This window comes from Zonotrichia leucophrys, chromosome 6, assembly GCF_028769735.1.
Source record: "Zonotrichia leucophrys gambelii isolate GWCS_2022_RI chromosome 6, RI_Zleu_2.0, whole genome shotgun sequence".
NCBI lineage: Eukaryota > Metazoa > Chordata > Aves > Passeriformes > Passerellidae > Zonotrichia > Zonotrichia leucophrys.
In genome coordinates, this window is record NC_088176.1 from 26386164 (window position 1) to 26402721 (window position 16558).

The 16558-nt window shown below is 38.0% G+C and overlaps 1 protein-coding gene across 1 annotated transcript in view; it reads left to right on the forward strand.

Annotated features, from left to right (window-relative positions):
- The window catches only part of GLUD1 (glutamate dehydrogenase 1), a 28691-nt gene extending 12429 nt beyond the window's left edge, over positions 1-16262 (forward strand). Inside the window, exons 3-13 of the mRNA XM_064716625.1 lie at positions 496-551; positions 1434-1497; positions 3093-3187; positions 7256-7435; positions 8952-9089; positions 10130-10267; positions 10384-10464; positions 11234-11357; positions 12247-12338; positions 14251-14313; positions 14909-16262. Coding sequence (XP_064572695.1) covers positions 496-551; positions 1434-1497; positions 3093-3187; positions 7256-7435; positions 8952-9089; positions 10130-10267; positions 10384-10464; positions 11234-11357; positions 12247-12338; positions 14251-14313; positions 14909-15028 — 1151 coding nt within the window. The 3' untranslated portion in view covers positions 15029-16262. The remainder of the gene's footprint in view (positions 1-495; positions 552-1433; positions 1498-3092; positions 3188-7255; positions 7436-8951; positions 9090-10129; positions 10268-10383; positions 10465-11233; positions 11358-12246; positions 12339-14250; positions 14314-14908) is intronic.
- Positions 16263-16558: the final 296 nt, after the last annotated feature.

Sequence of the window (16558 nt, forward strand, 5' to 3'; positions counted from 1 at the left end):
TGTAAAGGATTCAGGCAGGGGAGCTATGGAGAGCAAAGGATAAAATTCCTTTATGGATTATAAAGAAGTATAACTTGTACACAGCTACTAAATTGTAGAGAAGTTTGGAGAGAATCTGCTTATTATGTGTAAGAAAAGAAAATACTTTCCCCTAATATATATAGGTGTGCTTAGGACTCCCAAAGTAAACTTTTTGAGCTAAACCAGTAAAATATAAAAGGTAAAACTTATTATTTCTACAAGTGCCAAGTACAAGAGATATTTAAGCATAGAAAATTTAAATAATGAACTTTTAAAGACAATTTTCAAAGTGCCTTGAAAGATCTCCCATTTTTATAAGAGTACCTAGATCAGATTATAGCTTACACTTCAGAAGCCATAAACGCAGCAAAACCAAAATCACCACTAAAATCAAAGATATAATTACACATCTTTCTCACGTGTTCTGCCTTTGTTGTTGAAAAAGTAAAATGATTTTCCTTTGCATTCTTGTAGATGTGCCATTTGGTGGGGCAAAGGCTGGTGTCAAGATCAATCCCAAGAACTACACAGTAAGCCTCATCATAGATAAAAATCTGGGTATCTGCAATACTGAAGCCAGCCAGTAAAAAAAGCTCTTCTAAGGGCATTATTGACCACTTAAAACCTCCTGCCACTTCTGCCTCTGTAAAGGCTCAGTACAGCCTGTGCATGCAATAGGTAGCAAAGGAATTTTAAAAGGTCTGTGTTTCAGAGGTGGAATACTTCAATTACTTAATTTATTTTTTCTGAAAATCAGGAGACTACAAATAATTTGGAACCTGGAATTTTTTTAAAGTTGATACTGTTAGTAAAAGCTTAAGTTACTCTTAAAAAAAAAAAGTTAATTTTTTTTTGTTTAATTTGACTAATAGTTTTATGCTCCATTAAACCATTCTATGCAGTGTTCCAGTGTGAATAATAACTAACTTGGCTTATAAAAGGTTTACTGCAGGCTTGCCTTCTTGCCCTAATTAAAACAACTTGTACAGAAAGGAATACTAGAATACATAACAGATATTCTAAGCTGAAAGCTCCTGTAAGGATTTGTGTCAAGTCATTTGGCTGTGTTGATTACACAAGTGGCAGGGCCAGCTCTTGCTGTTGCTGGTTGTAAATCGCTCACACAGGATATCAGATTTGTTTGCTGGAAATCTCTGCTATGGACACAGGTGGTTCTTCCTGTGCCATGCTCCCAATTTGTCATGGATCAGAATGTACAGAAAGAAATTCCAATGTTTCTTGTGCTGCCTGAGTACCAACGGTCTGCTAGGGAGTGGCATATAAATTATATAAATTATGAATCATCCTTTCTCCTAAAAGAAGAGGGTGTTGGCTTAGGCTTGGGCTAAGTTTGAGCAAATACTCATAAGCACTAATGATTTCTTCTGATATTTATTGCATTTTCTCTACAGGACAATGAATTGGAGAAGATCACAAGAAGGTTTACCATGGAGCTGGCAAAAAAGGGCTTTATTGGTATGTTGAGCAGCTTTACTATTCAAATTTAGGAATCTGATTTGTTGTGCATTGGCAGTGTCTGTTAAATGATATCCCTAAGTAACGGTATTTTTGAGAGCTGTAAGCAATTTGGATACAGAACTTTCAGCAAGAACCACAAAGAGTTGAGTCATTGCATCCTAGTGCATTTTAAAGGGAACTGTCTTAACTTTTTCTGCTGGCTGTTGTAGCTATGAGAAACCACAAAAGCTGAGGTCACAGTATTCAAAATGAATCACATTTCTCTCAGAGTTAGATCATAAAATGGTGACCATATTTGTTGCAGTTTTAGTCTCTAATAGCAAGCTCTTCACTGTTACTGTTTCCTGTAGTCTCAGTTGGGGCTTTTGGCAGGTATCTGAGGAAAGAGAGGAAGGAAATAGAAGATCCACCCCAGCAAAAGTTGATGGCTTCACCCATGGCAACCAGAGGCTGCAAGGGAAGCGTAGGCAAGAGGCATAGGAGCCTGTTGTAACAGAACCTCAGCTTCTGTAATGTCAGTAGGGCTTTATTCACACTCAGCCCTGAGCTGTTCTGGTAGCTTTGCTGCCTGGACATCTCCTCTGCAGAAAGCTGACCATTACCACTTCAACTTTTAATTGAAGGGAGCAGCTTTACCCAGAGAAGGTTCTTACTCAAATGAATAATGAGGCATGTAACTAGTTAGAGGTCTGTCATGTATTCCTGATATCTAACTGCCTTTAATCTGCATTTTCTTGCTCTTTCAGCCAGAGTGTTTGCTGCTCTTCCAGACAGAGCATTTATCATCTAAATTAAGCTCCTTTATAAACACACTTACTGATGTTACATGTGACTGTGGTTTTACTATGCACAATGCAAGCTACAGTGATAATTAGTTCTGTGACAATTAAAATGATTTGATAAAATTATCTTCCTTTTTGGCTCTCTGGTTGGTGCTACACAACTTTCACAAACCTTTTAAAAATACTTAGAAAAATTGTTGGGGCAGAGTTGTATATAATATCCTGATTAGCAGGTTTCTATGATCTTAAATAGTCTGGGGGAAATACTATTTTTAGCTATCTAAAAGAAGCCGATTTTTTTTAATTTCAACAGATGTGTGAGACTTCTTTTAAAGGTTTATTTCATCAAAAAAGAGAAATGAAACTTTTCTTGAAGTAAGCAGTAACATCAAATGCATGTACTACAGTGCAGTGACTAGGCCCAGCCTACCTTCAATATTTAACCTCACCCAGGAACAGAAAGGAAATTCTTATGCAGAAGAATCCAATCAATATCACAGTACATAGAAATTATACCCACACAGCACTCTCCCTGCAAAAAAACCCAAACTACTCATCTTATTGAGCAAGTGGCCTTTGCCTTTTATCAGATGGCTTATGTAAAGTTGGGGGTTTTGATAATATTGTACAAAGGTGTGATTCAGCATCTAAAACTGCACTGAATCCAGAAGAATGTGTTGCTTGTATAGTAAACTGAGGATTAAACAGGAAAACACTTCTCTGTTAAGGCCTGCAGTTCCCAAGGGGATAATGATTGACAATAACTATTTCTGTTGGATCCTTAAGAGCTTTTTTCACTGTTGCCAACAGGACCTGGTGTGGATGTTCCTGCCCCTGATATGAGCACGGGGGAGAGGGAGATGTCCTGGATTGCTGACACCTATGCCAGTACCATAGGACACTATGTAAGTCTTGTGCAGAGGCTTTCAAGCAGAAAAGCTGCCTGATCATATCAATTTGTTTACTTACTTGATCTGAAAATATTCTTACAAACTGTGACAGCCTCAGTGGTGTGAGGATTTTAGGGTACAGCAAAGGAAAAATAGCTTTATAGATAATATTCTTACACTAGCCTTAAAAGAACCTTCTCTGATACAATACTGATTGCAATTGTTTAATAAAAGAAAATACACTGTTTTTAAAGGTATATAGTCTAAAATTGGTTTCTATTTCTGTAATTTTCCTCTGTTTTTCATTGGTTCTGTAATTAGTAATTTAAAGTTGTTAACTGATAACTGAATTTACAAGTTTTATTAAATACATGCTCATGGTTTTGTTCATTCAAGAGACAATGCAAATTACATTCACACTATTGGCATAACTTCTAAAAGTTTTAAGATTCTCTGCAGTCTACTAGAAGTAACAGATTTCATTGTGGACTTCAGCAAATTCTTCAAAGTGTAAAGCAAAAGGACACTGACATAATTTATAGCCCAAGAGGCAATAAAAAAAATGTAAAGTTTTTTAAAATTACTTTTTTATGCTAGCCCTTGGTTTGGCCTTTGTCCTTGTGTCAGTGGAGTTATTTGTACCTGTTAACCAAACACTTTTGTTGTACGCTTTCAACAGGTCTGTTCAAAGAAATAACAAATTTTGGACACCTTATTTGTCAGTAGCTGTGTATTAATGTGTCAATATGCTATTCTAGTGCATGTGTGCCTATCCCAGCTCCTCTTGCCTTGCACTCAGTGCAGTCCCCCTGCAGGGTGTGTGCCTGGGCCATGGGTGCCACTGCCACTGCCGCTCCGGCGCATTGCTCAGGACGTGCCTGCTGTGCTCAGGCAAATCCTGGCACAGCTCTTGTCTGGGGCCTTGGACACTGGGAGGGGCAGTGGCACAGGTTACCCTAAGTCTGAAATACTGAGGTGTCTTATGGAAGGAAAAAAGGAATGCTTGAAGAATCAGCATGTTGACTAGTTAAATTACTTTTGCACTAATCTCTCTGTTAGGGTATCACTGTGAAACATTATTTGCTTTTTGCTATTCACACAGGTAAATACTTTAATTGAAACTTGATATCTGATAAAGTGCTAAAGTTGTTAATTCAGAAGGACTTCAGAATGCAGGGTGGCAATTAGTTCCCTCAGTCAGAACTTAAAATTCCAACTTAGAGCAAAACTACTGCCTCAAAGCTTTGAGTTTTAACATTTAACCCATGGCACTAAAATGTGTATTTCACTGTGATACAACAGCACTGTGTTATTGAGACTGACAAGAAGGATCACAGCAAGTGACCTGCCTTAAGATTTGCTGTATTAAAGAGTTCTCATGCAGTTTTATACAAAAGCTCCATTTTTTTTAAATATTAAACTAAACCTGATAGAGAAGTTTTCAAATGGATGAATTTCTTATTCTTACCACTTTATAAGCTCACCTTATTTTGGAGTCCTACACATGCTTATGATTCAATTACAACAGAAAAGAAAATAACTACTGAGGATTAAAATTGGAATTACCCTACAACAGTTTCTTTTTACACTCCCTCTGTATGGCAGTATCTTATTGAAAAATAAAAGAAACTCAGAGGATTCAGGAATGCTTTTCTGCAAAGTTAATTAAAAACGGAAATAAGGGGCATGGGAGGAATGTGAGTTTGCTTAATTTTGTTGAGTTGCTTGTTTGTACTTGAGAGAGTGGTAGCCACAGTGAAACTCCAGAGCTATTGTGGAAAATGACCAGGTAATGGAGAAGGAAAGTGAGAAATTCTGACAAGGCTATAAAAAGCGGAATAATCCATCAAAACCAGTTTCTAGAGAAAGATGTTTCAAATAACTATCTGTTTGGGGCACCAAGAGCAAAAATAAAGGTGATTAAGGAATACTAAAAAGATAAAAATGACCATGGAGGAAGAAGGGAAAGGAACTAAGAGCAGAAAATGAGCAATGAACAGAAGTGAAACAAGCCGGAACTGCAAACAGATGGAAGCTGTGCAAGGTGTTACATTCAGTGGAGTGGAAAGATAACTCTGGTGAGAGGGATCTCTGTGAGATACAGACCTGATGGCTCTGTGCTTGCACACTGCACACAGCTGTGCTCAGGGAGTTTCAACTGGGAAGGATAAATCAAATAACAGATATAAGCAGATAAGGGAAGTTTGCTGAAAACCAACCATCCAGAGAGAGGAGAGCTGGAGAGACAAGGAGGACGTCATTGCAGGGGGGTAAAGAAAGGAGCTAAGGTTAGTGCCTGAACATCACCAAGTTCATGAAATAGAAGTCTTTGATGCTAGCTATAAGCCATTTTTCAAGGTTCTCAGTAAAAGCCATGCTCTTTGTTTTCACCCAAGATATGTTGAAAGTTTTTGCTTATTGACTTGAAACCAAAGATTTCAGGACTTTGACATCAGCTGTGGCTTTTATATGTGACTTCAAGAAGACCTGGATGTGTCCTCACTTCATGCTCTATTTTCTTCCCAAACCATGCAAGTTGTTAATAACTACCATGTTAACTGTTCCAGAAAATCCATCTGAAGTTGCTGGATCACTGAGTTACATATGGCTGAAGTTTTTTATTAAATTAATCTTTTCCGCTCTTCTGCACTTCCTGACACAATCAACTGACTTTTGGTACACAGGAAAGGACTTTGATAAATACATTCTTATATATGGGGGGAAGCTGTATTTCTTCACATATTTGTAAAATATATTCCCTCTTGCGTGAATGCACAAAGCCCAAAGCATAGTTTAGGACCATGTAACAGAATAAAATCCTGAAAGTCCATCAGGCCAAGTGGTTCCAAGAGAACAGCCCTGCCAGTGTTTGTTACAGCTGACATGCCACAAGAGGGAGCATACAGCTTATGGAGAGCAGCGAGCTGTGCTTTGGGAGGCTGAATTAGGAATTCTGTGGCAAGCCCAGCATCACCTTCATTGTTCTTAAAGAGGCTTATATGTTAACTCACTGACATTTTCAAACAGTAAATAGTTTTAGTCTTCATTATGGCTCTAGTCTCCTCCAGCTATTCTGCCTCCACTTACTTTTGTCTGCTCCTTTCCTTCCTCTCACCAAGCACCCTGCACCACAGGCATGCAAATGCCTTTGGCACAAGGGATGGAGCAGAGGGAGCCTCCCAGTGAATGTGTGCCTGGTGGAATGGAAACCCATCCGGCTGCTGGCACCCTCATTTCAGTGCATTCTCTTTCATCCCTCCTTTCTCACTTGTGCTGGAAGCCAAGGCACCGTGTGACTCTGCTCCCAGGGTGTGGGAGCATGGGAACCACTGGTGACAGAAGAGGGAGTTCCAGTGTCTGGTTTGGAAGAATTTCTTTCATGTTAATAATTCCAAATGGAAAACTCAGCTATGGTTTTAAATAGCTGTTTCATCTTGGCTGACTATCTGGAATATGGAAAACTTAATTTTATTGCCACCAAATTAACAATGGAGGCTTGATTGTAAATGCTGCTTTTCTGAATAAAAGTAGTAAATACACAGCTTTTCCTATATGACCTTCAAACTGCAGATTTCCTCTGAGAGCATCCCTGTATTCTGACTACAGACCTCATGCCTTGTTTTGTAATTGTAAAATAACTGAGCTTGTTATAAAGGAACACTAAATACTGTTTAAAGATGATTAAAAGCCAGTTCAAGGATATCAAAAGTAGTAATGTAAAGAAATTGTGGCTGTAAATATGAGTTGACTTTAAGAAACATTCCTGAAAGCTTTTTGATTTATCTGCTTGTGGATGTCACCATGATACACAGACTAAAGTTAGCACACACACTTAGAGGCAACAAAAAATCACAGACCATATCCACAATTGCATTACACAACTTTCCTGACAGAAAATTCTGAGGTGTTCACACAAAGTGAGGAAGGAAATCATCTTTACAAACTAAATTCATTCAAGCTATATCATGTTCCGACTCTTAAAATTTCTGTTTTCCCTTATGTCAAAAGTGTACAAAGCTTCTTGTTCCAGCTGTGTTTTGATTGATTGATTCCATGTCTCACAAGTCCTTTGCTGTTTTACAGGATATTAATGCACATGCATGTGTAACTGGTAAACCCATCAGCCAGGGTGGGATCCATGGACGTATATCTGCAACTGGCCGAGGGGTCTTCCATGGAATTGAAAATTTCATCAATGAAGCCTCATATATGAGCTTATTAGGAATGACTCCAGGATTTGGAGATAAAACATTTGCTGTTCAGGTAACTTTTTTCCTTAGACAGTAGGAAAAGAAGTAGTACACAGACTTTCAGTAGAGCTGTTTTTAAAACAGGCTGTAGCTCTTAAAAACTGAGAGAGCTTTAAAACTTCCAAGTTAACCTTTACTCTCAAACTTTAGAAACACTTTTCAAGCAACATAGGTGTCCTTTATTTTGGACTAGTTTTTATAAACTGAACTTTCACTTGCACTCTGCAGGCACAAAGCCAAATCTCTAGGGTCATTATGATCTTGTAAGCTACAAACACCAAAATGTTTAAACTGAGGTCTTTAAACTAAGCACACTTTTCAGTGAGCCATGACACTGGTTTTACCTACACAACATTTGTTGCAATGTTTTACAATAAAAAATTTAAGAAGAGGAGGAATTGAGGGTTCCATTACAGAATAAGCAGTTGGAAAAATAGAAACTAAGACCTTATCCTAAATTTGTAGGGTTGAATGCACATTTTTGGTGTTCCTAAGGCTTGGGGATTTATGTAGTTGAATTTTGAAAGTGTTTGATAGGCAGTAGTATGCATTATCATTCCTAAAACTTCCAAGAGAAGAAACTTGTTCAACTTTAAACAGTATGTTAAATGGAGCATTTGAGGAACTGATTTGTTTTGTTGCTTTCAAAAGTGCTTGTTAGAAAAGAAATAGCAGAGTAATTGTAACCTCCAAGTTGTCCTTTAGTTAACCTGTGGTCTGCAACAAACATCTCTGCCCTGCACAGGCCCAGCACTTCTCTCCCTGCTCTTTGGCATTTTCATGCCTGGCAGAGGACTAACAAACAGGCCCTTAAGCAAAACTTGGACTGAAAATATGGCCATAAGAAAAGCAGAAAAGTCTGGTAGGAAAATGAACCTAGAGCATTTCAAAGAGACCTAAAGCATGACAGACTCTTCTATCAAAGTTTGCTTCTAATACATAAGCAAAAACCCCAAATATAATTGATTATATTCAGGAATTGATTGTTCCTGTATAACACATATTTATCCTATATATTTATAGCTATTTTTCAGCACAGAATTATACAACAAACTTTCAACATTGATCATATGACTTTTTGTCCGCTATGTGTGTTCTTTTACTTCCAGAACATCAGCATCCTGGAAGTAAAGGAACTTAATGGCCTGGAATTAAATCAGTAGTCATACAAAAATCCATTAATCCCTTTAAGAGGGTGCCAGTCATAAAGTGGATACACAGAACATTCCCAGGTTGATAAACATCATCATTTTGACACTTCCATAGTAGCATTACCTCTTCCTTTCTGTATTTCCAGTCTAAAACACTCATCACAACTGTGCATTGCTGGCTACAGTGCATCATTTCTGCAGTGAGATTCAGGCAAGAATAGAATGTATGTAGATTTCTTCCATCTTGCCTATGCACATCATGTAATGCCAAGATGTGCCCATAGATGAAGAACTATTTAAAACTGTATTAGCCCTAGCAGTAATCATCATTTTAACTGGAGGGTTAACTAACTTTTCCCTTTCTCTGTACACCCTCAGGGATTTGGTAACGTGGGCTTGCATTCTATGAGATACTTGCATCGTTATGGTGCAAAATGTGTTGCTGTCGGAGAGTTCAATGGCTCCATCTGGAATCCTGATGGGATTGACCCAAAGGAACTAGAAGATTTCAAATTGGTATGAAACTTAGCTAAGCAGAAAGGGTTTCATTTTTGTCAGCTTTGCAAGTACATAGAATGACTGGTGACTGTAAACTGGTCATTTAAAGCATGCTGCAAATAGTCCATACAAAATGGCTTAGAAATATTGATTCTTCTGACTTTCCTTCTTATCCCCAACAAGAATGCAAATGCAGGTGGTACCTTTTTACTCTGTGACCTGACTCTCAAAAAAATGTCTGTGTGTGTGCAGGCTGATTACTTTGTTTTCAGAATTGGAATTATTATTATATTGCCTTTCTTATGCCTAAACTAGAAAGGATGTCTTAAGGAACCAAGGCAAGGAGGTTCCTGAAGGATTCCTGACTGAGAATCACAAGCACATGGCTGTTTAAGATGGACAAAGTGTACTTTTGCTGTTTCTTACCTATTAGATGTTTCTGAAAGAATGAAAGCCTGCCTGGCAGTGTGACTTGAATGTGTAGTTTATAATGAAAACTGGATGTGGTCTTTTTATTTTAGCTTCCATATGAAGCAGACTTGAAGGGACAGTTCACAGGCACTAAAATACAATCTTCTACTTAAAGCTTTTTAGGGGCTTATTTTATATAGGGAATATTTGAATTTCTTTATCACCCTCTTTCTCAAAAGAAGGTAGATTCTATCACTAAACAAAGGCTATCATTGTAGTACTGAATTTTAAAAACCATTTGAATCTTACGTGATGCAACTTATCCTGGGTGTAGCAGACTAGTGAGTCATTTCGGTTGTTTGAAAACTATTTTAAGAGCTGAGAGGAACCTTTTTTTTTGAATATTCCAGAGCCCAAATGTTTCTCAGTGTCTTTATACAGAGAGCAGTTACGCTTCAGTCTTGGGAACTTTGTTCCTGAAGCTTTGTAACTTGCTTTTCATGTCTAAGTAAGGGTAGGAATTACATGATGCTCTGTCTCTCTACTATTGTTGCTTCTCCCTTTTCTCACTCTGAAAGTCAGAAGGGAAGAAATTGGTATGAGTGCACAAGACACTAAAACCACTGTGGTTTGTTTTCTTCACACAGCAACACGGGACAATCATGGGCTTCCCTAAAGCAGAGCCCCTTCAGGGCAGCATTCTGGAAACAGACTGTGACATTCTCATCCCTGCTGCCAGCGAGAAGCAGTTGACCAAGGCCAATGCACACAAGGTTAAAGCAAAAGTAAGTCAGAGACTTCAAATGGAAATGAAAACCAGAGATGGTCTGTTTAAGTACTAATATTCAATAATCAGCATGAACAAACCCAAATCTATACTCTGTGCTGTGATCTCTTTCAGATTATTGCTGAAGGTGCCAATGGGCCTACAACTCCTGAAGCTGACAAAATCTTCTTGGAGCGGAATATCATGGTTATCCCTGTAAGGTTCTATCATGACCTTTGATTTTCATTTCAAAGGAACATTTTTGTGAAGAGTACCAAGACCCTAGTTATTGAAGGCTTTTATCAATAGCCATTCATTCTCTGAGAGTGTTTTTTAACACCTGATGTATAGGAAATGGGTGTCAATGTTGCTGAAGAAATACAATATTTATTAAAGACCTCACTACAACTGTAAAGGACCAAAGACAATGATTGTTAGCTGACATTTGCTCAATCAAAAAGTGCACTAAACACAGGAAGAAGGAAGAGTAAATATTCTGGCCAGTTTTTAGACATGGTGTGTCTGGGTAATGCTCTGACAGAACTGTGTACTACAGAGTGTACAGGGTATGTGTAGTGATAGTTTGAAAAAATAAGACCTATCCAGCTATAATGACAATTTTTTCACAGAGAAAGTGTGTCCTGACCAAGCCATCTTGCTGGATAGAGTAGCTGATCTTCAGCCTTTACTCACTGAGGTTGCCTAAGAATGCTCTAATTTTTTTACACTTGTGCTAAAATAGAAGTAAGTAGTCTGTCAGGCACACCTGAACTTGATGTGTTCTAAATTCAAGTCCTATTTTAAATCAGTAGAAGTAAACCCTGAACTGAAGAGGATGTTGTCCTGTAAGAGTAAGAACTGGATTGTCTTCTGTACTGCAGTTTCAAGTAGTGCCTTGGACATAATACTGCTTGCTTTTGCAGAACATGATAGCACTGTCTGTGTCACATGGTCACAATTCAAAATAATCCTTCTTTCTGTGCAGGATCTTTACCTGAATGCTGGTGGTGTAACAGTATCCTACTTTGAATGGCTGAAAAACTTGAACCACGTCAGTTATGGCCGCCTGACTTTCAAATATGAGAGAGATTCCAACTACCACTTGCTCAGTAAGTGCTCACTTCTGCTTCCACACACTGTTTAATTAATAGACTGGACTAGCAAACACCAAATGTGGGAGAAATGGAAACAGAACTCTTATAAATTCACCACAATCTCCCCAGAAGTCTGTAATTGCTGCTTAGTAAAGAATAGAAAAGGTTTCATAGGTTAACTGACCTGCAACTCTAATGACTAAAGTTGAATGCATTCTTTTCTGGTTATCTTTAAATTCCTTCCTCAGTTTTGTAAAATAGTAAAGTCAAGCCACTTAAGTGAAATATTTACTACTTCTTAAGAAACATCTTTCAGCTGCACACTTGGTATTTAGATAGCATTCAAATGAAGTTCAAGCAGGTGCCATTGTTCTGCACATACAACAATAAAGGATTTCTATAAAGGCCAATAATATAATAGAGACAGGCCCTGGAAAAACCTTTGTATGGCTCAGAGCTCCACTTATGGTCATTCTGTGCTGCCTGCTTTCTGGGAAACAATAACAATTATATGATGAGAGGAAGCTCAGTAGAGAAGAACTGGAGGATGTTACTCCATTTTAAACTGTACTCTGTAGAAAATATTAGAATCTTGAGACACTGGATTTGACAAAACATACACCTGTATAGTTTTTAATATAACTCTTTCTCATAAATCATACATTTTAAGGTGTTTCAAAAGTAGGGGAGAGTTATGGCAATTCTCATTTAAATCCCTTTCTTAACTTCGAGATTGTGTTGTCTCAAATGCTCTTTGTTGCTGTTTAGGAATTTCAGAATTTCAAGAACTAAGATTAAATAAATATCAATGAAAATACCAAAGCACTGCTCACTGTCCTAAGGAAAAAAAAATCCTAAAATTTCACATTTGTCAGTTACCTTGCATCTATTTTTTTTTTCCTAGTGTCTGTTCAGGAAAGTTTGGAAAGAAAATTTGGGAAACATGGGGGAACTATTCCAGTTGTTCCTACAGCAGAATTTCAAGATAGGATATCGGTAAGTAGCTGCTGCTGGTTTTTTTTACTGAAACCTAAATGTTTCCATTATAGCTATCATGGAGCACTTTTCCCTAAGCAAAGCATTAGTATGTGATCAGCTTGATGGCCAAACAAAGCAAGCAAATGATCTGAACTGCTTCAGAATATTGGAAATAAGCTATTTTTGATTTCTTTTACTTCAGTCCATGCAAAATACTGCCAATATAGTAAAAAAGCTAAAGTTTTAATACAGATGCTTTTTGTATTTTGGAGCTCTTGTTGATATAGTTTGCCTGGTTTTCCAAAAAACTATGAACAAGATATCACACCACAGACAGTTTGATGTTTCTGTAACTCCAGAATAACAACTGAGTGAAAAAGTGTAGCTTGTTTCTTGAAGAGTGAATCAACAGGCAAAGAAATGTCAGGTAAAATTCATTGCTATCTATTGTGTAGCAATATATGGTGGGGAAATTTCCACATGAAGGGATGGGTTGTGAGCTCATCCATTTGCATTTAAAAGGAAATTGTGGAGGTGATGACAAAATACAAGCCTAGAAATCCACAGCAATTAATAAGCAAATCCAGCATTAGAAATTGTTCTGAAGGGGTAAGGCTGACTAATGATGCCACCATATGAATTCAGAGAGTTCTGCCTTCTGAATACTGTGTACAGGTTAGGGCTCTGCATCTTCAAACACTGGAAAAAGTTCAGAGCAGGATCACAATGACAGATTGTGATCTGTCACAGGAGCTTCTCTGACATGGAACAATGAACTAACCCAGGCCCCATGAGCCTGAAGGAGGCCTGAGGTGGAGACAGTGATCTGTAGAATGAGGGATATGGAAAGGGGTGGGTAAGGATAGATTGTTCACTGCAGAGAATGGTGGAAGAGAGTGAGATCTGTTCCAACAAAACCAGCACACTGAGGTGCAGAATGAAAAATAAGGGGATGGTTCCAAGCAGAGCAGACAGTTCAGGCGTGCAGTACTCTGCCAAGGGATACATGGAAACTAAAAGCATCAGTTGGTTAGGTTCTTAAATTCAGGAGGAGGTGGGACATAGGAAGGGGAGGAAAAGTCCAGCAAGTTGTGAAAAACATTAAACCGTCCTTCCTCAGGAAGAAATCAGGGGAAGTGCATATAAACTTGGACTACAGCCAGATGATAACAATAGACTTGAGCCTGATCCAGAATGGTGCATTTTATACATGTTAGGCTATGTGAGTAGCATGTGATGGGTTCTGTGGCTTAAAGTAAATGCTGGATCTCTTAAACACAAGCCATAGAAACTGGCCTGGTACTTTCTGCTTCCAGCCTAAATTGGTGTTTGAATGAAAGCAAGTATTTTGTGGACCCAGATGTCAAATTATTAGTAGATTACAGCAATCAGGATGATGGAACATTGAACCTATAATAAGTCAACTGCTTATTGTTCTGTGTATTTAAATTTTAATGGGAATAAATACATGGAGTTGCTAAGGGCTAATGTAATGTGGAGCATATGAATTTGGGATCTGTGCCCTTCCTAAAACCTGTCTGTCTTCAAAACAATTGCAATAGGTTGTTGACTCTTGAAAGCTTTTTTGTTTAATATTTACTGTGTGGTCTGAAGGCTGAAAACAGTAATTACTGCATCAGTAGATAATAGTAGCACCATGCATCTAGAAGCTAGGCCCATAAACGTCTTCAGTGCTTACATCTGAGATTTTAGAATTGAATTGACCACAGCTAGCTCTTCCCATAACACAGTAAAGGCTATTTGGAGACTTCACCCATCATTAGAAGAGAATGAGTGAGCAAGCTTCAGTAATTACAGGAATCCAACATGTCCTTGTCCCCAGCACACAATGAGTAACTTTTTGTGTCTTAGGACACAAAAGGATTAAAAATCAAGGATTAAACCTGGACTTTATTCTCTGTTGTTGCAGGGTGCATCTGAGAAAGACATTGTGCACTCTGGGCTGGCTTACACGATGGAACGCTCTGCCCGGGTAAATATTGCATAACTCTATAGATTTAAGGGAAGGAAAACTCAAATGATTTTGGGACAGTATTTGAATAGGTTGTACAGCATTTCTTTGCAATTAAAGGAGTAGATAAATAGTACCTGATTAATGAAAGTCACTTAGAGTGTGAAGAATTTCTGCTCTGTGCCATCATGGCCAACTTTAACTGGGTATAATAAACATTAGAGATTATTCTGGTAGAAGCTGTAGTAAGTAGAAACTTTTTAGTTGTCCTTTTGTACTTGGCTAGTCTGGGACAGGTATATGAGAATGCTTTACTTCACCATTAGCAGTTTTAGATTAATCCCTCTGTGCTGTATGTTTAATTAGTGGGACAAAGGCTACTTGAAACATCTCATCTCTCCCTATCAGGGCAAGACTTGAAAAGGGGTAACACAGTGACCTCAGAAAGATGTCCTTTCCTTTCAGTTCTCAGTTGTAAGGGGAATCAAGAAATTTCAGAACTGATCCACAAAGGATCAGAGCTCTGATACCAATCTAGCTGCTCCTTACTTTTTACTCCTTACTTGGATCCTACAAGCAAAACTGCAGAAACTACATGTAACCTTTTCTGTTTCAGCAAATCATGCGCACTGCCATGACATACAACCTGGGTCTGGACCTGAGAACAGCTGCCTATGTCAATGCAATTGAGAAAGTCTTCAAAGTGTACAATGAGGCTGGTTTGACCTTTACATAAAGAGGCCATGACCTCTCCTTGTTGTATCCCACCCCTCGCTGTTAATGTACCCTCTTCTTGAGAAAGCTTATCACAAGTTTACATGTAACCACAAAATTTTCTTTTCTTCTGACATTATAGTGGATTCTATTCTCAATTAGTTTCAGTTCCAAACTAGTCTTTTTTACAATAAAAATCCATGGATTAGGAAATTGTATACAAGTATGTATCTGAAGATAACAGTTCATCTGCACTTGTGGGGGCCATTCTGGGTGTTTCGCCTACAAAACAAAATGGTACATTTTATGTATGGAAGAGTGGTCTTGCCACCTGAGCCACTTCTCAGACTTCAGATCAGATACTGTACTATATGAGCACTTAGCTCATTATTACTTCATGCACTTTTGTTTAATGACATAATTTTAGCTTCAGCACTTTCAGTAAGGCCTTGTATGATCAATGCTGTGGCATTGTCAAAGGAAGAATGGGCCTCCAGCAGGGATTAACTTTGATAGGAGTCTAGTTTTTATTTGTAGTAAAGCTTCAGGCCTGATTCTCTTAAGGCAATATTTTTTTCTTTAACTGTGCTACTGTTACAGGACTGCCTTTCCTTACTTGTTCGAGCTAGTTTGACTGTCATCAAACATTTGTAGCGCTGACAGACTAATATTTTTATAAGCTGAAACTATTGAGCAACTCTAGTTAAGTTTTTAATCAAGTATCTACATAACTACTCTGACTATGGGTTGTTTCCTTTTTTTTTAAGAAAGGGATATTCTGAATTTGTTAAGCAATCATACTTAGGTTTTTTGGAATTCTTTTTCAGTCTTTTCATTTCAGAGGCTTTCTGAAAATTAGATACTGCCTCAGTGAACAACTGAACCCAGAAATCATTGGCCAAACCACAGAGGAGTTAGAATGCTGCTATAAACTTAATTCACTGTCTTAACACACACAGCCTTTTTTTTTTTTTTTGTCATCAGGAGGTCTTGAAAGTTTTGAACATAAAGTACAACAAAATGGACCTCAACAAAATATTGGATCAAGCACAGTTTTTGAAGTTTAAGGCTTTTGTCCCTTGGAGTCCCCTTGAAGTGCCAGATGTTATTTATGTAATGAATATGAATGTTTTTTTTAAAAAGACAATTAGACCCTCCCAGAAACTCATGCTTTTTTCCTAACTACTTTGTAACTGCATGACATAACCTGGAGAGAGAGAGCAGTTATTAAAAAAAAGTTGACCTTTCCAAACCAACTATGCTGGTGTATTACTGTTTTCTATTTCATGCCATAGCTTTCTGTAGCTGCAATCTGCATCTCTTCTCAGCACACATGTCAGTTCATTACCTGACCACTACTGAGATACTGTCCCTGAATTATCTTAAGGGGCTCACTAACACAGATCTTTGTCTCTTGAACTTGCCTGTCAGCAAGATTTTGAAGTTGCATATATTTAGTAAATCATTTCAAGTCTTTTTAGCCTATCCTCTAAAATTTGTGTGAAGAACTATTTAGTAGTTAGCATGGAGCAATGAACCTGTGTCAGGCATT